This window comes from Misgurnus anguillicaudatus, chromosome 18, assembly GCF_027580225.2.
Source record: "Misgurnus anguillicaudatus chromosome 18, ASM2758022v2, whole genome shotgun sequence".
Taxonomy (NCBI): domain Eukaryota; kingdom Metazoa; phylum Chordata; class Actinopteri; order Cypriniformes; family Cobitidae; genus Misgurnus; species Misgurnus anguillicaudatus.
Genome location: NC_073354.2, coordinates 26,553,144 through 26,574,710, shown reverse-complemented (window position 1 = coordinate 26,574,710; position 21,567 = coordinate 26,553,144). Strand labels below are relative to the sequence as shown.

The following is a 21,567-nucleotide window of genomic DNA, read 5'->3' as shown; positions in this document are numbered from 1 at the left end:
TAATTTTATCATCTGTGTGAGAGACAATGTGATTTTTTAATTAGATTAAATTTGATAAACTATGTTCATAATGTGCCAGTTTACTGAACGTTGCTGAACGTTCGAACAGAGTTCAATGTAAAGGCGCCACAATGAATTTATGAGAATCACGAAGTGACGTTGCTGAAACATTTTTTTCATACTGTTCAGATGTTTTGAATAGATTTTTTTAATGTTTCATTCCCTTTCCAGATGTGGATGAATGTCAGCTGAATCCATCTATTTGTGGGCCAAATTCCAACTGCATAAATGTAGATGGTAGTTATAATTGCTCATGTTTGAAAGGATTTAATGCAACATTCCCAAATCTCAAAATCAGCATCAATAACACATGCACAGGTGAGATCTGGCTTCACATCTGTTTGCTTGTTCTCTAATCACAAATAATAAAACTACATTTAAATACATCTAGGCATTTAGCAGACGCCTTGCTTTATACTGTACATGGTTTAATTTCCCGTTTTATGTGTAATTAAATGCAAATGTAAACAGAATATGACAATTCTTTGCTATTGTTTTGATAATTTCTATAAATTTATAAAACCTATATTTATATCTCCTTTCCAGATGTGGATGAATGTCAGCTGTATCCATCTGTTTGTGGGTCAAATTCCAACTGCACAAATGTAAATGGAAGTTACAGTTGCTCATGTTTAGATGGGTTTAATGCACCATATCTCAACATCAGCATCAATAACACATGCACAGGTGGGTCTTGTCTGTAAGGGGCTGGACACACCAAAACTTTTAGGGGGCGTGCACACCAACGCTTTTACGCCCGCGGCCGGCGCATGTTTTCAATTGTTTTCAATGGAAGCTCAGCGTTTTTCAAATAAGCCAGCAGCTAGCGTTTTTTTTTCCGCACTGAAAACCGGCGCAGAGAGTTGAGAAATGTTCAACTTTGGAAGAAAAGCTCCGCTCGTCAATGTCAGTTCTCACGCGGCCGTCCAATCACAGTGTAGGTGGGGCGGGACAAGTATCACAGCAACCAACCATCTCACAGCTGACGTATCAGAGCTACCAAAGCGCTCAGCTGAAGAAAGCTGGCACTCAGCTGAAAAACAGCTGGCATTCGGCGTCCCCAAGGCGTTTTCAGCCGCGTTTAAAAGTTTTGGTGTGTCCAGCCCCTTAAACGCGGCTGAAAACGCCTTGAGGACGCCGATTGCCAGCTGTTTTTCAGCTGAGTTCCAGCTTTCTTCAGCTGAGCGCTTTGGTAGCTGTGATACTTCAGCTGCGAGCCGGTTAGTTGCTGTGGTAATGTCCCGCCCCTCCTCCACTGTGATTGGGCGGCCGTGTGAGAACTGATATTGACGAGCGGAGCTTTTCTCCCAAAGTTGAATCTCTTTCAACTCTTGACGCTCAGCGCAGAGCGCGGAAAAACAGCCGAGCGCCGGTTTTCAGCGCGGAAAAAACCCGCTAGCTTCCATTGGAAACAATTGAAAACATGCGCCGGCCGCGGGCGTAAAAGCGTTGGTGTGCACGCCCCCTTACAGTATCTGATCATGAATAATACAATTAGATTAAGTTTTTAATGCACAGTAACCAGTAAATTTGTAAACAGTTAGTTATTGTTCTATAGGGGTGGAACGGTACACAGAAGTCCCGGTTCGGTTCGTACCTCGGTTCAGGGGCCACGGTTCGATTCACTTTCGGTACAATGGAGGGAAAAGCAAAACAAAAATGAAGAAGGCATTTTTTTAGTACTTAAGATAATCTTAAAAACATAGGTGTCCTTATCAGTGTTATTTTGAGATGTCATGAATATGAACTGAAATGCATTTAACATACTATCTCGTATTTCAAAAATGTATACCACTTTAAGTAATCTTGTACTCATCTTTCATACAAATATGGGTTAAATGTATTACAAGTGTTACCTAAATACATTTTAAAATTACATTTTGGCCTTATTTCATATTAATGTACTAAAGAACAAAAAAATAGGCTTGTAGGATGAATTAATAGGTGTGTACGACTTCACGAGGCGCTGCAAGAAACGACAAGTGGATGACGTCAGAGTAACGCGAGAACGATTTGAAATCAGCCTCCTCCGCAAGATTTCTCGCGGTACTCTGACGCTGATGGCGCTGCGTAAAGTTGAGCACTTTAAAAAAGCAGCTGAACTCGACAGAACTGCGGCTCGTCCATTAATTGTATATTAGCAGGACAATTTATCTCCTACTTCTCAGCGTGAGAAATACAAAGTGTGGCATGTGAGCGTGTGAACTGACTGAAATGCGTGGCAAGGTGAATGCGTGAGACTTGAGAGCCCCGATTAGATGTATTTCCACTCACATACCTAACAACTGCTGAACAACGCCGATGCACAGTCCTCGTCTTTTCCACCACTCTCTCGCCTGTACTTTTGTAACTGACTGGAAAACTGGAGTTTTGCCAAACTTGCGATCTTAAAGAGGCTGGCGGACCGTCTAACTCTTGTGGAACACCACTTGCCATCCTCGCTATCGCTGCTCACTAACTGACTGGACCGGCGTCGACCTGACAAAAAACTGCAGAGTGCCAGAATGTAGACGGGCTCTGATAGAGCACATACATAGGCGGAGCTCGGCTGCATCGGCGCCAATCAGAGCTTCAGAGCTAAAGCGGGGCAACAGATTAGCTGTCCATAAAGAACCCGCGGATTTAACAGTAGTTCCGCATTACATTCATTATTTTGCACAAGTTTTTTTTATTTTCATACCGTGTGTATTCTCCGTTTAAATTCATGCACCGAACCGTGACCCCCGTACCGATTCGGTTCGAAATGAATACATGTACCGTTCCACCCCTATTGTTCTAATGGTATGAGGCCACGGCTACACTACTAGACCTTGTGTGGGCTAAAGTTCTTTGGATTTTGCAATAAGCAGAATATGTTGTGCTCTACAGTTTCTGTTTTTATAGGCCTTTTTTTGTATGTCGCTGAAAGAAAATGGTACTGCTCAAATATATTGTCTCAACGTAACTGTGTTACTACGTATTTGGTAATGTTCCAAAAGCCTTGTTTTTCTCTTTTGGAAATGTTTTACATTTTTTCAAAGTGACATTCTCTTTGCAGATGTGGATGAATGTCAGCTGAATCCATCTGTTTGTGGGCCAAATTCCACCTGCACAAATGTAAATGGACATTATAATTGCTCATGTTTGGATGGATTTAATGCAACATTACTGTATCTCCCCATCAGCATCAATAACACATGCACAGGTGAGATCTGGTTTCACATCTGTTTGCTTGTTCTCTAATCATGATTAATAAATGTACATTTAATTACATTTACATTAAGGCTTTCAGCAGACTCAATTACAAAAAAAAATTTATTTAGGCCATTTGTGTGATTTTCACATCTCCATATACTTTATATTCAAAATTTCACAAACTATACTTTTGTGTTGTTGAATCATTGTGTTCTTAGTAATGCCAGAAATGCATTTAATGTTTTTTCAATGTGACATTCTCTTTCCAGATGTGGATGAATGTCAGCTGAATCCATCTGTATGTGGTCCAAACTCCAACTGCACAAATGTAAATGGAAGTTACAGTTGCTCATGTTTGAATGGATTTAATGCAACATTACCGTATCTCCCTGTCAGCATCAATAACACATGCACAGGTAAAGTCTGCATTAGATATCTGTGTTCTCTGTTGAAAGTACACAAGACACAACTTTTTTATTGTTGTAGATAATTTGGCTCACGTAAACTTAAAAAGTGCTGGGGTTTTTTAACAATAGGTTGTAATTTAACTAGGGCTGTCAAATTAACCCGTTAATAATGCATTACTGCAAATTCATTTTGACACCACTAATTTAATTAGCGTGTGATTAACGCAACATGCTATTTCTGTTTGAACCTTGCTCATAGTTGGATAAATTGAGACGCAGCCTTAGACAGTAAATGTGACCCAGTAAATGAGTCGGAGGATTTCATAAAAATAAGAGCATTAAGCTCTCGTCTAGCAATCTCAATGCCCAATGCTTTTGTACGGTTGTTGAACAACTAAGATGATCTTTTTTGTACGATTTCTAAGAGGTGTACCGTCCTAAATGCTTAACTAATACACAAAGGATGGTTGTCCATCCCAGGGGCGGAGCCAGACATTGTAGACATTGGGGGCTTAGCCCAAATCTAGGGGTTCCAAAGCATGATGTCCCCTGCTGATATATTTTCTCCATTAACGGCAACTTTATAAACTATTTTTTAATCGAAGTGTTCTCATTATTATTATTGTGAAACTGTAGGCTAATCCAGTAACTGAAGCTGCAAAAGAAAAAATAACAATTTTGATTTCACTAGCAGAACAATTTCTCACCTGCTTATGGAAGTGATCCCTCTCTCTATCTGTCATCTCTCTCCACCCTCCTCTCTCCCTATTTGCACTGACAATTATCACACATAAGCATATTTTTTTATGTAAGGGATTAAGCATTCACATTTAATAACTGTCTATCAATGTATTTCTGAGGTGAAATTAATTTTAGTGAAATGCATATGGACAAAACATAAGCTGCCTAAGTAAAGTATAGTTTCTCACCTTCTTACTTCTGATGACTTAAAAAAAAATCGTATATCCATCTATAAAAAATGGATACGTGCAATGAGCAATTTTTTTTAAAAGTTTAACTTCGCTGTGATTAAATGTACTTTAAATATAACGTTACCAAGAACAGTGTGCAGCAAAGCAGGCAGACTAGATCAGAGCACTAACAGTAGATGTTAGCCATGCAGATAATATATCAGTTGATGCTATTTAACAGTATTTACATCACATAACTGTTAATATATATACACTTTTATAGTAAAAACGAAGGCACTGTAATAATAAAGAGACTTTGAAAATGCGTTTACTGTCGGGAGATTCAGTATATGAATTCGCCTGCAACTTTAATCTCTCATTCACTTTCACTGGAGTGTGGGACCGGAGAGTTACAGCTCAGGGCCGGCGTCAAGGTGGGCATTCGCGGGCAGTGCCCCCCCGAACAGGTTGTTGTGCCCCCCCCTACAAAGTTTTTTATTACTTTAATATATATCAAGAATAATTAAAATAAATTAAACATTGAATGGTTCATGACTTGTAATGTAATCAAATCAGGAAAATATAGTTGATATATGTTTTCTTTAATTAAAATAGACCAGTTTCTCTTATTGGATGTATTGCCGCGTCTCACCCGTCTTACGTCTTTAGCATATTTGTGACTTGATACTAGCAACGTGTTTTTTCGCGACATTTTATGGATCGTGTAAAATATGGATATTAGAACATTTAGAACGAACCAGCACCGCCTGCTTCATCTTCATGCAAACACAGACTGGCTCAAACTCAGAGATTAGAGGTCGAGGTGGAATTTACAAATCTACAGGACACTGTTTTAAGGAAGTTTAATGTTCTTACATGCCGTCTTCATCTATTTTAAAGGTAAGTTAGCGTTGTTTTAAATTACGTAAGCTTAAATGTGAAGTGTGGCTATAGACCTTTAACAGCATTACGACGTGATTATGGTAAAGCGGCTTTTTCAAAGCTAGGATGCGGTGTGCGCTGCGCTATGAAACCCATTCATTTCAATGGCTTGCGCCGCGCGAGGGCGGTTTGTTGTTGCGTCGAGCCAAGTGCGAGCGCAGCGGAGCTCAGCTTGCGCTCACGCCGCAGTCGAAGTTCAATAGTTTTGCGCATAGTTTGTGGTATTTTGCACTTTATACGGGAAATGAGCTGACAGTCTGTACTAGTTGTATGAGTGTGTGCTTTCTGTATTTGTTGTTTTAATGTCTTGTTTTTGCAAGTTATTGTTGCTATTGCGTGCCCCCCGTTGGAAGCCGAGTGCCGCCCTTTTAGTTATGGTCTGGCACCGGCTCTGTTACAGCTGAATGCCGCCACCTAGCGTACTGGATGAATTAATTTTCCAGATCTGAAAAGATTCTGGGCTTTTGACAAAACATTCGGAGCTTGAGCCCCAGAAGCCACCCTGGTCCATCCACTTGCACATCTGAGATTTTGTTTTCACTTTTAAAACATGCAGGAATAAGAAAATAAAGTGCAGGACTTGCTTGATGGTAAAATAATTATGAAGGGAGATAAAGTTTTCCACCTGACTGATGGTAAAAGAGTTACTAAGAGTGCCGACTCAAAAACTATCTTCCTTGCGTGCGCTGACTGACACACCTGAAGCGAGTGCACACAGACATGCGAGTGCCCGACCTCGAAATATACACACATACACACAATTACTGTTTAAAAAATAGTTTTAAGTGTTCGAGTCATACATTGTTTTTTACATTCTCTTTGCAGATGTGGATGAATGTCAGCTGAATCCATCTGTTTGTGGGCCAAATTCCAAATGCACAAATGTAAATGGAGGTTATAATTGCTTGTGTTTGAAAGGATTTAATGCAACATTCCCACATCTCAAAATTAGCATCAATAACACATGCACAGGTGAGATCTGGCTTCACATCTGTTTGTTTGTTGTCTAATCACGAATAATACATTTACATTTAATTACATTTACATTAAGGCTTTCAGCAGACTCGTTGTTTAATACAAAGCAACTTACAAAATATGTTATATTTAGGCCTTTAGACATTTGTGATTGTGATTTTCACATCTCCATATACGTCGTCTTCAAAATATGACAAACTACGTTTGTGTTGATGAAGCAAATCGTGTTCACTAGTAAACTTAGTTTTTTTTATGTGACATTCTCTTTCCAGATGTGGATGAATGTAAGCTGTATCCACCTGTTTGTGGGCCAAACTCCAACTGCACAAATGTAAATGGAAGTTATAATTGCTCATGTTTGGATGGATTTACTGCAACATTACCATATCTCCCCATCAGCATCAATAACACATGCACAGGTAAGATCTGCATTTGTGTTCTCTGTTGAAAGTATAGAAGAACACTTTTTCTATTGTTGTAGCTAATTTGGATCACGTACACACAAATAAATGCTGGGTTATTTTTATGTTGGGTTGTAATTTAATTAGGGCTGTCAAAATTAACATGTTAATAACACATTAACGCAAAACTCGGGCAGTTTCCCGGTGGGCCGACTTACTTTTTGGGCCGCTACATCTCATACTATCTTTGTCTGCTGAGCAGCCCAGTTAGCGTCTTTTTTTCTAGACAGACCGGCCCACTGACATTTAAGCAGCAGTCATCGTCTTTTTTTCCCTATATAGACCGGCCCACTCAGCAGCAGCCCATTGGTTATTTTTGATTGACATTAAGCTGGCCCAATCACCGCTTTGGTCTCTGTGCAAGCGAGCATGCGTCGTCGGTCAGTTCACGTGTCAAAATAGAGAGAGAGAGATGGAGATAACATGCAAGGGAGGCGCAGATAAACTGCGCGACAAAAGAAACAGGCTCTTCAGCAGACGCTGCAAAATGTGTTAAAATAACCCCTCGTTCAGACAGCCAGCGACGTTATCGCTGTGTGTCGCTTGTCTCTTTCAATGAGGCGTTTAGACAGCCAACGACAAGCAGTAGCAGAGCGACGCGATCTCATTCATTTCAATGGAAACCTGGCGACTTCCGGCGACACGAGCGACAGTGACCGTTGGCGACCGTATGGGCGTGTCCAGCGACGCGAGAAAGTTAAGAAAAGTTTAACTTTATGCAAATGTCGAGCGACTTTCGGGAGCGACTACCAATGAAAACAAAGCAGTGGAGTTCACGTCATCCTTCTCTCGTCAGTTACTGGCGTAGATGGTACTCATTTGTTTATGACAAGCAGATTTAGAAACGCCTCATTGAAAGAGACAAGCGACACACAGCGATAATGTCGTTGGCTGTCTGAACGAGGGGTAAATCTGCTTGTCATAAACAAATGAGTACCATCCACGCCAGTTACTGACGAGAGAAGGATGACGTGAACTCCACTGCTTTGTTCTCATTGGTAGTCGCTCCCGAAAGTCGCTCGACATTTGCATAAAGTTAAACTTTTCTTAACTTTCTCGCGTCGCTGGACACGCCCATACGCTCGCCAACGGTCACTTTCGCTCGTGTCGCCAGAAGTCACCAGGTTTCCATTGAAATGAATGAGATTGCGTCGCTCTGCTACTGCTTGTCGCTGGCTGTCTGAACGAGGGATATAACACAGCAGGACCGTATTTTCTTGGGTAATTTTCATCAAGAAAAAGCATTTTAATTTAAGAATTTTTAGATATTTTTACTGAAAACAAGACAAAAGATCTTTTTTTTTCTTGAAAATCATTTTTTGCAGTGTAGTGTGGGCCATGTTGATTAGAGTATTAAAAACTTGAAAAGTGTTACATTTAAGTAACATATGTAAATGTTTCAACTAATCATCAGTTTGTGGCCCAAATGCAGATACTTTGCTGAATAGCACTAAATACTCGTAAACAAAAAAAGCAAAAAAATCTTGAAGATTTTTATTAAACACTAAATTCAACAAAAATTCTAAAAAAAAATTGCTTACCCCATTGGCAGATTTTTTTTTTTTTTTTTGCTTGTTTTATGCACAAAATTACTTACATTTGATATTTTTGGTCTAAAAACTAGACTTATTTTCTTGGGTCGTTTTGCTCATCAAGAAAAAGCATCTTAATTTAAGAACTTTTAGATATTTTTACTGAAAACAAGACAAAAATACTAAGAATTTTTTTCGTGCAGGGGAAGCATTTTTAGTGCTATATAGCACCTATGAAGCACCTATGAAACTACTTATGCTCATTTTGAAGAGTATAAAATGTAACAAATAAGAATGCATCTGTTAATGAACCAGTTAAGTTGTAAGTGTTTGAGTCATTTTTTTACATTCTCTTTGCAGATGTGAATGAATGTCAGCTGATTCCATCTGTTTGTGGGCCAAATTCCACCTGCACAAATGTAAATGGAAGTTACAGTTGCTCATGTTTGGATGGATTTAATGCAACATTACCATATCTCCCCATCGGCATCAATAACACATGCACAAGTGGGTTCTGGCTTTAGATCTTTGAGTTCTCTGATCATGAATAATAAACCTAAATTTATTTTACAACCTAAAGTTGTAAACAGGCAGACCTTCATAATTTGTTCTTTTAATTTCATATAATTTGTTTTAAAATGATAAAGGACACTAATTTTTTACTGTTGTAGTTAATTTGGGTTATGTAGTATTGTCATCTTTTAATAACCGAGTTGGTGCATGAGGTCTGTTGAGAATTGTCCCAACTGTCCTCAGTATGTGATGTTTTTTATTATTGATTTATTTCAGATATCAGTAAATGTCTCAACTCGTCTTTGGTTTGTGGGCCAAATGCTTATTGTTACAACAATGATAGAAACTACTCATGCTCTTGTTGGAGTGGATATAATGTTACAAGGAAAAATGAACTTGTTAGTAGCAGTAACCCATGTACTGGTAAGTGTTTGAATCATTTAAATGTTCTCTGTTTGGAAATGTATTTCATATATTTTCAATGTGACATTCGCTTTGCAGATGTGAATGAATGTCAGGTGAATCCATCTGTTTGTGGACCAAATTCCAACTGCACAAATGTGAATGGAGGTTACAATTGCTCATGTTTGGATGGATTTAATGTAACATTACCGTATCTCCCCATCGGCATCAATAATACATGCACAAGTGAGTTCTGGCTTTAGATCTTTGTGTTCTCTGATCATGAATAATAAACCTAGATTTTGTTTTTAGTGTAGTTAACATGTAAGTTGTAAACAATCAGACCTTCATGATTTGTACTTTTTTTTACATTTTTCATATAATTTATTTTACAAGGATAAAGGTCATTACTTTTTGTGTTGCTGTAGTTAATTTGGTTTATGTAGTAGTATCATCTCTTGAGGTGCAGTGAGAATTGTCTTGACTATCCTCAGTATGTGATGTTTTTCATAATTAATTTTATTTCAGATATCAGTAAATGTCTCAACTCGTCTTTGGTTTGTGGGCCAAATGCATATTGTCACAATAACTACTTGTGCTCTTGTTTGAGTGGATATAATGTTGTAAGGAAGAATGAACTTGTTAGTAGCAGTAACCCGTGTACCGGTAAGTGTCATAAATGTTCTCTGTTTGGAAATGTATTTAATATTTTTTTTCAAAGTGTTATTCTTTTTGCAAATGTGAATGAATGTCAGCTGAATCCATCTGTTTGTGGACCAAATTCAAACTGCATAAATGTAAATGGAAGTTATAATTGCTCATGTTTGGATGGATTTAATGCAACATTCCCACATCTCACCATTGGCATCAATAACACATGCACAGGTAAGATCTGGCTTTAGATCTTTGTGTTGTTTGATCATAAATAATAAACATATATTTCTTTTTGTGTGTGTGTTTAACATGTACAGTTGTAAACAGTCAACAATAATTCAATTTCAGATACTGTATCAGTAAATTTCAATTGTTTATTTATTGTTTTCTCTCGAATATGCTACATCGGCACCTGCTGGTATGTACACTATACAGCAATCTATGAAATATTTTGCACATATTTGATGTGTTGTATGTATTTACAAAGATGAAGTACAGATACAAAGATTAAAAAAAAAAAAGATTTACATGTGGCTGGATAAAGTGTTGCCCAAAACATGGACCAAGCATTCATATGAACTGTAAGGCCTTCATTTTTTTCAGGATTAAACGGAACAGCAGCACCTCCACCAACAACACAATCAGGTACAAACCATACAGTTAGTAAATCATGTAAGGGTAATGTATACCTTTTTAAATCCAGTCAAAAATATGTTTGACATTTAGTTTTAATAAGTGCAATACTATGAATGTCTTACTGTTTAGTAAAACAAAGTACAGACCCACACATAAACAACAGTTCAGTCTTGCTACATGGACACCAGGATTTGGAAAATAAAGTATAAAACTACACAACAAAGATCATACTTAATAACTTTTTTCTTGCAGTAATTAAAATGTCAATGTCAATGACAATAGCTCAAGCTTTTGATACCAGTCTTGCCGCTGATACTGAAGAGAAGAGAATTCTTTTAAATAAACTTCAACCAATGGTAAGTATGCATGGAAAACATTTATAACAGTGTACACATAAATATAAGCTTCTGTGGGATTTTTTTAACTATGGGGTACTTATTATTAATTTTCCATTCACTTGAACAAACTAAGTTTTTAGGTAAAATCTAATTTTGCTTTAACTTATAAAAATAAGTTACATTTGATAAGTGCTTAATTTGATAAGTGGAAGTACAATCATTTGAAAGAAAAATATATAATAAAAGAAATATTGAAATTTAAGTTAAAATGACTTACTTTTTGGGGTGGTTTCTTTGGGGTGATTATCTTAAACTAGGACTACACTGCAAAAAAAAAAAAGATTTTCAAGAAATTTTTTTTTTGTCTTGTATTCAGTAGAAATATCTAAAAATTTAATTAAATTAAATTAAGATGTTTTTTCTTGATAAGCAAAACAACTTAAGAAAATAAGTCTAGTTTTTAGACAAAAAATATCAAATTGAAGTGATTTTGTGCATAAAAAAGCAAATAAGCAAATAAAGCCAATTTTTCTTAAACACTAAATTCAAGAAAAATTCAAATAAAATTTGCTAAACCCATTGGCTGATTTTTTGCTTGTTTTATCCACAAAATCACTAAAATTTGATATTTTGGGTCTAAAAATTAGACTTGTTTTCTTGGGTCGTTTTCTTCATCAAGAAAAAGCATCTTAATTTAAGAATTTTTAGATATTTTTACTGAAAACAAGACAAAAATACTAAGAACATTTTTTCTTGAAAATCATTTTTTGCAGTGGTAGAGCTGTTATCATGTAATGCAAGCGTCATACAGTATTGTGGTTTAATTTCCACTCGGTTCCAGACAGGCTATCTATTGCGACATAAGTATATTACCCAGATGAATTATGTGAAAGCTTTGTTCCGGACAAGCTAACAATTGTGGGATAAGTACATTTACTAATTTATGTGAATGCTTTTTTTAAAAAAATGTCTTTAGTTTAGACTTAAAATTATCGACTGTGTTTGATTCTTGAACATTCTTCAGTAAATCATTTCAGAGCTTAACCAACGTGCCTTACTAAATTCATTACTTGTGTGCATTTTGAGGCATAACAAAGGGCACTGATGTATTTTAAGATATGTCAGTGCAAGTTGTTTTCAGTTTGGACAGCTCTTATATTTATAGGGCTAGTCTAATACCTGTCTGGGAAACTGCCATCATATTTCTTACAATGCAAGGTTCTTTATCCCCCAAAGTTCTTCCATTATACCTATGAGTACTGTAGTGCATTTCCTTAAGTATATACTTTTGGTTACAGATTGACCAAAGTTACAAAACTGTACCTGACTACATTCGTGGTTCTGCAAAAGTCAATAATTTCAGGTGAGGTCTACAATATGTGATGCAGTCTGTAAAAACCCAGCTAAAGTCGGTTTTTGTGGTTTACTGTTTTTACATGAGATCTTCATGCATAAATAACATTCTGTGAAAATATAACATAATTAGAGTAGAAAACAGAGAAGATTCTTGGCAGAGTCGCATATGTTTTTTTATGTGTTTTCCATAGGTCTGGTAGCATTATAGTAGACTACACAATTGCTGCAACATCTAGCAGCCCTGATTTTACATCTGCAAACACACAGCTTGCCAACAGTCTAAAGCTGGCAGGACTCCCTGTGGATCCCAATTCTTTCGCTGAAAGTGGTAAGGGTAGTGATTTTTTAATTTAGCTATTATGCTACTACTGTATGATCTAGTTTATTCATTTATAGTTTTTTGGTGCTGTTATGTATCAAAGATTGCTTTTTATTTTTGACGTTCTACAGATGGCACCAGTGGCCGTCGGTGACTTCTTTTTCGAGTGGCAATGCCAAGCTTGTCACAACATGTATTTAGCTCGTCGTGTGCAGTTTGTCATTTTATGTGTCCGCCGTGTTATTTGGACCATGTGCATCAAAAAAGTGCCTGCTTCAGACGCGTCTAAAGGGTTTATGATAAAAAAAGACGCTCACTTAATCTCATGTGTAATCAGAGTTTAGTGTTAAGTGAGTGTCTTGCGAGTGTTTTGTGAACGTGAGCATCTTTTTTTATCATAAACCCTTTCGAAATGTGTGCAGTAGGCACATATTTTGACAAGATGCATGATGCACAGGATTTACACTGCAAAAAGTGACTTTCTTAGTATTTTTGTTTTGTTTTCGGTGGAAATATCTGGGGATTCTTGGATCAGGATGCTTTTTCTTGATTAGCAAAATGACCTAAGAAATAAGTCTAGTTTTACAGTTTAAGTAAATTTGTGCTTAAAACTTTACCTAACTGTATATTTTTTGTCTATAAACTAGACTTATTTTCTTAGGTCATTTTGCTCATCAAGGAAAAGCATCTTAATTTAAGAATTTTTGGATGTTTCTGCTGAAAACAAGACAAAAATATTAAACAAGAAAGTCATTTCTTTCATTGTACATGACACTCCGAACACATATTTTGAAATTGAGCCCCTCAGAAGAGAAGTCACCAGCCGCCACTGAACATGAGCATAATGATTGAAGATGGGTGACATGTTTTGGACATATTTCAAATAGAGGGTATGCATTGACGTCACTTTTCCAGGTGACCAAGCCAGAGCACAGCCTTTTGAGTGGCAAACGTTGCTGCGAAAATGCCATTTATCAGCTGACTATTATCAGCTTGAATTTAGTTGGACTTGATAGCAGAGTTGGACAATACTTAGTTACATAAGTTACATTTTCCAAGCATCTGTGCTTTATTAGGGTGTTTGTCTTGGGAAAAATTTTACTTCACTACATTCTAAAGCATACAATCATATTGTGCATTCTTCAATATTGCATATTCAAATTTATTTAATACCTAATTACATTTAAATTGTGTACTTTTACTTGAGTAAAACTACGTTAATGTACTTAAATATTAAATGTAAAACAAAAACGTAATTATTTATGAAATTTAATAGAGTAAAAATTATGACTGTATTTTCCAAAGAAAACACGGATAAAATACAAATACTTGAAAAATACTTTTAAGTAGAAAGTAAAACCTCTGCTTGATAGCAACTTATCAACCCACCTGTGGTCTGTGGACGTTAGCATGAACGATCTATGTACTTCTCCTTTCGGTGTTTTTTGGCAGTCTGTAAAACAATAGCTCCGAATTCTTATTAATCTGTTTGTAAAGTCTATCACACAACAGCTTTTTCCCATTTAGACGTGTTTTCTCTGTGTTATCGCTGATTTCACACTGTACACAAATGCTGCCGCTCTGTCTTTTGCCACTCAGTGGGCATAACCGCAGTCACTTTCATCCGAAGGTGACGTCAAATGCTACCTTCTATAGCTGTGTTCATTTTTCTTTTAGTGCCAGCACTCCTATTCAACACCACAAATAAAATATATCCAATGCAAATGCTGGAACTGAGATGTACACGCCCAGCGTCTGTTGCGGGAGCAATAACATGGACCGTGAATAAGATTAATCCTGCACTAGATCCTATGAGATATTCAATTCATAACAGTACCACAGGTAGCACTCTCACTGTGAAGAACGCAAGTGAAATTGACAGTGGTGAGTCCTGTCTATAATATATTTCATGACAAGATGTGTTGTTTTAATAATAACACAGAGATGGGTGGATTCTGGGACAACGCATTTAGTGTGCTGTCCCAGAATGATCAATAATTTGTTGTTTTAACACATTCGTTCTAAGACAGATGGAGGAACAGACATAATATTAATATAACATTTATCCACTAATAGGTAGATATTCATGTATCATAAAAAGGAACCCTATGCCTTATATTCAGTGGCAAGATGTTGTTATTGAACAACGTCCCAAAATTGAAGTTGACGCTGATCGAGTATTTGAGTGCAAGGATCAGACTGTCCCAATTAAATGTTGTGCTGCGCTCTACAGTATTGAGTGGGACCGGATTCCTGATGGTGATCAACTGGAAAATTTAGGTTGTACATGCAAACAGTCAATATAAATATTTCTACTTATTCATCAAAACATTATAAAAACACTTATCAATCATTGTATTCTCTGTTTACACAACCAGAAACTAACTGCATCATATTACATCATAAACTCCTGAAAATAAATTGTGGGAGTGTGGAAACCTTTACATGTCAACTCAAAGACCTGAAAGAGCTACAAGGTTACAGTTACAGCAGGAAAAGCGTCACCATTAAAACAAGTGACAAAAGTAAGCTTTTAGTTTCTCAGTCTTCAGATCATTTCTTGTGTTATTGTTGCTTCGGATGATGTTTACTGAATTAACAAGAAACATTATATTTTTAACTCCAGGAATTGACTGTACAAGTGAAACACTTGGAATTGGACAAATAGGTGATAAAGTAAATGGACCGTGTGAAAAAGGCAGGATAGGCTTCATAACTTATCAATGTCAATTAGGTGGCTGGAGGGAGATACAGATCGAATGTGTACTTCTTATTCTTGACACCCTTCAAAGTGAAGTTCAGGTAATTGATTAATTATGTATTTGTTAAAAGAAGACTTTTCATTTTAAAATGTATAATATATGTTTTTTATATCGTAATGTAGGTCTTGACTGAGGAAAAAATTCCAGGGTTTATGGCAAACCTCAGTAACGCTGCTGTGCAGAACAGGATCGAGATATCACAGTCTGCCTCGGATGTCAAAGCAATTGTTGATATGCTCCTTCAAATAACTTACATCTCACCAAACATGACCATTGATAAGACTGTGATGAATGTAATTCATTTTTCTTCTGCCATTTACACCTGTATATTGTATTTATTTATGGGTGGTTTTCCTGACAGGATTTCGATTATTTCAGGACTTAATTATAAATAGTTTTTACCAACGCTATATCAAGCCAATTCATGTATTTTATGAGGTAGCTAATTTGTATGACCATATTCATACATTTTTGTACGATTTTCCTGGATCCCTGTAACATTGGGTTAATTTTTGGACAATTAACATCAAACTCATTCATACAAATTAGCCAACTCATAAAATATGTATAAATTCTTGTGAAATCAAAAAAACAATACTGGTGTGCTTCTTGAGACAAAACAATGGCACTGATATATGTAAAGACATGCATTTTAGTCTGGGACTAAGATAAGCTTTGTCCAGGAAACTGCCCCTTTATGTTTGCTGTATTCATTGAGTTTTATCTTCTAGATGTAGAAAAACATTTTAAAGGTGACATATCATGAAAAGGGGTTTTCTATGTTTTAGTGCTATAATTGGGTCCCCAGTGCTTCTATCAACCTAGAAAATGTGAAAAAGATCAACCCAGTATCTTAGTTTTGGTAAACCATTTTCACCAAGCATGTGAAAAAATAGGTCATTGAAATTGGCCTCCCCTTGTGATGTCATAAGGGGATTATACTGCCCCTTAATCTGCACTGTCCAACCACAGCACTGCATTTAGTGCAGAGATCAGCTCATTTGCATTTAAAAGGACACACCCAAAAAGGCACATTTGTGACCCCTCACGGAAACCAGTGACACAAGTCGGCAGCACAACTTTCAAGATAATGAGAAAGTTTTTTTTTTCAAAATTCGTGATTTTAGTTTTTTTGCAGAATCTGTTAGATGAGATCACAAAGAAGCCCCTCTATGTTTGAGATAGCAGTTTTTGTATATTTAAAAGTGTACATTTTGCGGTTGAAATCTCGCAGTACTTTGACGTCATCTGTCTGTCAGTTCTTGCAGCGCAGCATGAAGTCAAACACACACAAAAAAAGTCACACAGAGATCGTTGAATTCTTTATATAATTGGCTACATGTTTTGTCTATGTATATTTTCCATTAAGTCATTGGCTGATGGAGGAACGAGCTAGCGATTGGTTACATCCCTAAAGGACGTCACGTTTTCGACGGCGCTGTTTGGATTATCTATTATACTACCTCCCTATTTTAAATACAAACTTTGAAGGCGGGTTCATGTGTTTACCGGAACCTAAAGTGTAATCGCATATACAGTGTTAAGATGTAAATAGTCCTCAGATTGTATATTATATTCTATTAACAGACGTTCATGCGAAATCTGATGTAAACAATAGACTATATATCTATATTTCACGGAATATATGCATTTTTTTGACAAAAATGGTTGTTGGATGATTCACACATCTGAAACAGACTGGATTCGACTTGTGATCAATACAAAGGTAAAAAGTCCTGTTTATTTTTGCATGTTGTCATCCGGACATCTGTCACAAAATACTACATATGATGCTAGAACATCTGTATCTCAAAACGGCTTTACAGGGGGTTTGGCTTAGCTAAATGAGATGTAAATGAGCCTTATTGCCTCTCCCAGCAGGAGGTCTAACTTTCCTTTTCTATTTTCTCGGCTTTCTGTTTCTTGAATGTGTTACATTCAAATGGCAACAACGTCTCCAAATCTTATCAGATTTCCATGTGTTACACATCGTTGGAAAGCTTAGAAACTGCAATTTCAGAATCTGTGATTAACTCAAAATGCCCCAGATCCGACTTGTGTCCCTACTTTCCGTGACTGGTTACATTTTTGTTCACACCTACAAAGTGTCAATTTTAACATGCAATAATCTATATGGTATTTTGAGCTAGAATTTCACACACGTACTCTGGGGACACCAAAGATTTATTTGACATCTTAAAAAAGTCTTGTGAAATGTCCCCTTTAAATGAGCAGAAGTACTGTATTGATTACTCATAAATTCAAAGTCATTGTAATTGTAGACAAACATAATGTGATTTTTTTTATTTCAGACAGTGTATTAGTGCAGTAAATGTAATCAGATTTACTAATTGAATTTTTTTTTGTATTTGCAGACATATCTTAAAACAGTGGATGTTATTGTATCAGATCAAACTAATAACACATGGGCAGAATTAAACAATGGCAACACAACGTCAAATACCAGCACTGCCCTTTTGTTTGCCATTGAGGTAACAAGCAATCGTCTGTCAGATGTGAATTTCGCTTTAAATGAATCCTCTATTCAGCTGGAAAGAACCTTAATTCGCAACTCATTCAATTTAACTTCACAACAACCAAACTCAACTACCCAGATCATGTTTTCATACGTTCCTGAACCGACCTTCGTAACTCTTATTGTCTTCTCAAATCTTGACAATGTTCTACCAACTCGTAATGACACCGGTACATTCGAAAACCGGATCAATGGAGACGTGGTTGTGATAAAGGTTAACCAAACAGTTAATAATATTTCTCTTACTTTTGACATTACAAATGAGCTACTGGGAAATCCTCAGTGTGTCTTTTGGAACTTCAATCTGGACCGATGGGATTCCAATGGGTGTAAAGTCAAGCACTCAGAGAATGGCAAAGTTACATGTGAATGCAACCACACAACCTCTTTTTCAATCCTCATGTCACCGTTTTTTATGGATGATAAAGCATTGTCCTATATCACATACATTGGTGTAGCTATTTCAATGGCCAGCTTGGTTTTATGTCTCATTATTGAGATAATCGTATGGAAGTCAGTGACAGGAAATGACACAGCGTACATGCGTCATGTCTCAGTAGTTAACATCTCTGTGTCATTGCTGATTGCAGACATCTGCTTTATCATTGGAGCTGCAATTGCTAAACCAGGAGAGTCTACACCGGTGAATCCCTGCAGTGCAGCGGTTTTCTTCATTCACTTTTTTTACCTGGCTCTTTTCTTCTGGATGTTAACTTCAGCCCTCTTGCTCCTTTACCGCACTGCCATGGTCTTTTCTCAGATGTCAAGGCCTAAAATGATGGTCATTGCCTTCATGGTTGGTTATTGTGCACCTTTGCTCATAGCGGTTATTACTGTCGCATCCACAGCTGGAGCTGGTAGATATATTTGGACGAGAGATGTATGTTGGCTGAACTGGTCTGAATCTAAGGCCCTGCTGGCATTTGTGATTCCAGCTCTGACCATTGTTGCCTTTAACCTGCTGGTTTTGATTGTGGTTTTATTTAAAATAGTTAGGAGAAATGTCAATGCTGCAACTCAAACAGATGAGAAACACAACCTTGTTGTCATTTTCCGATGTCTGGCCTTTCTAACTCCTATTTTTGGCCTAACATGGGGATTTGGAGTGGGAACCATGGTGTCAAATGTGTATGGCCTTCATGTGGTGTTTGCCATCCTCAATTCATTTCAGGTACCACTTATTTTTTCAGCTTATGTTTTATTATAAAGTTACATTATGTGTCCTTTATAAGGAAAGTTTATACAGTTTTAAGTATTATTCATTATAATGCATTAATGATGTTTCATAATGCAAAACAATTTTCTTTTGCTACAGGGTTTCTTTGTTTTAGTGTTTGGAACACTTTTGGACAGCAAGGTATGTCCAATATTAATGACATGTACAGTTTTTCATTTGTTGTATCATCTTTTAATGGAGTTAATCCTATTCCTACAAAGAAAGGCTCTTGAAGGACAGGTTCGGTGTTTTGCACTTGGGGCTCTGTTTTCGGATTGTTTGTGGTGAGGTGGAGCGGTTTTGACTGAAGTTTGGACATATTATGGTGCTGGCCCGAGAATTTTTGGGTGATTGTTGTATGGCTGTATAGGTGCATAGGAGCAGTCCTTTCTGGAATGCATTGAACTTTCGTTTGCGGGGACGTGGGGCTCGCCGAGTGGTCGGGGGTGTTCACTGATGTGCTCGCACGGGGGTCGCTGCAAAAGATGCTTTCCAACAGGTTTTATCGTAGTTTTTGCCAACTCCATTGACTTGTATTAGATGTGCTGTGAGGTACGTTATTACTCCGCGCCGGGAACTTTGTTTGTATTCTTGCAATTGGCAAAGGCGGATTATCGCCACCAACTGGGTCTATTATTCAAGCTCTTATCGGAAGAATATACGGGTGTGAGGCGTTTGGAAAAATAGGTCCACAAGTTTACAACGAATGCTAAAACACCTGTTGGAGGGCATCTTTTGCAGCGGTTTTTGTGCGAGCACACCAGTGAACGCCCCTGACCACTCGGTGGGTTTCACGTCTTTGTGGGCGAGGGTTTGATGCATTTTGGGAAGGATTGTTCCAGTGCACCTATCAACCCATTGTAGAGGCGGGAGGTGAAACACAAGCGCCCGAAAATTCTCGGGACAGCTTCATATGTCCGGGTTTCGGTCGGAATCGTTCTGTTTCATCGTAAACAGTCTGAAAACAGGGCTTTAAGTGTAAACAAATTGTCTGTGGTTGCAGGTCCGACAGTCACTGGCAGGAAAGTTGAAGTTAAACCTTAGTTCTGACCGTACCAGGGTAAAATGCAACACTTCACTCATGAGCTCAATATTAGTCCTTTAATGTTGGCTGATTATTATCTTATATACATTTCTGAATTACAGAGCACTACTTCTACAGGACCATCATCTTCAGTCAAACTGGGTTTCTTTGGAAGGATGCGGCGTAAACTTAAGTAAAAAAAAATTAAACCTAGGAATATACAACAAAGATTATACTGCAATTATAATTAATATATATATATTATTTTTATAAAAGTAAAAATAAAATGTTTTTGTTATAAAATAGTTTGTAAAACATGATGAAAGTTTATTGTTAACCCCTCAAATACAAATAAATTTTAACACACCCTCTGTTAACACAAACTCTTTATTTTAAAATAGTATGCTATAATAATTCACATGGTCATTGTAGTTTTTCATATTTTTTTAAATAAAAAATTTACTGAGGAAAAGGAAATGTTCATGCTGCATAATCTTAATTATTCACATTGTTGATAATATATTAAGGTTAGATATTCTAATTCTAATAATAGAGTGAATAACATACAGTATAAATTACCATTTTCAGATGTTTATCACGTATCTGATCCCAACCATTTCTCAAGACCATCATCAAACAAGACAGGAGTCTCATCAAGTTAATAAAAAATAAAAATACCCATATTTAAGAGTTTATAAGCTGAGAAAAAATATAGATAGGATGAAACTTTTTTCCTGGTTTGTTTGTTTTTTGTTTGTTTGAAAGTAAATGGTCTGTTTTTTCATTTGATATATTTGTATGTTTATATATTTTAGAAAAAAATCCTGGAAGGCATTTTGTGAAACTTTTGTGAAAATCACAAAACACAACTTTTTATTAAAAGGCTGGTGGGGAATGAGTTCAAATAGGGTTACAGTGTAATATTATATTGTGTGAAAGAAAATTGAAAATTGATGTACTGCATCTATGATACTTGTGTAAACTATATCAATATTATTTTGTTAAAATCATTACCCATTTTGTTGTCCATCTTCATTTTTTCTTTTGTTCTAAAAAGTTCAAATATAGTTTAATATATAATAAAATATAAAGTTTTGCATGTTAATGTTATCTCTTTACTAATAGTGTCATGTCTCTTCATATTAACCTAATTGTTTAACAACAGTTTAAAACAGCCATTTAAAACTATAGATCTGTATACTGTAGAAGACCTGTCAGTGTGCTTGAGGAAATATTGACATACATAAGTACCGAACGTTAATGTGATCCAGTCTGTGAAACCCAGCTAAATCTTCCTACATAATGTAAAAAAAAATGTGTGAAATATAACCTTAATATCTTTGCTTCAT

At 36.6% G+C, this 21,567-nt stretch overlaps 1 protein-coding gene across 1 annotated transcript; it reads left to right on the top strand.

Moving 5' to 3' along the window:
- Positions 1 to 212: 212 nt before the first annotated feature.
- LOC129429698 (adhesion G protein-coupled receptor F4) lies at positions 213 to 21,333 on the top strand (the record flags this gene model as incomplete). The annotated part of the gene is made up of 18 exons (XM_073855382.1): positions 213 to 378; positions 607 to 747; positions 3,098 to 3,244; positions 3,504 to 3,650; positions 6,320 to 6,466; positions 6,742 to 6,888; positions 8,823 to 8,881; positions 12,304 to 12,368; positions 12,553 to 12,689; positions 14,757 to 14,960; positions 15,059 to 15,205; positions 15,307 to 15,482; positions 15,565 to 15,735; positions 17,818 to 19,149; positions 19,294 to 19,335; positions 20,198 to 20,254; positions 20,341 to 20,407; positions 20,807 to 21,333. Coding segments are annotated over 18 exons (3,426 nt in total), but the record flags the coding sequence as incomplete, so codon positions are not given.
- Positions 21,334 to 21,567: the final 234 nt, after the last annotated feature.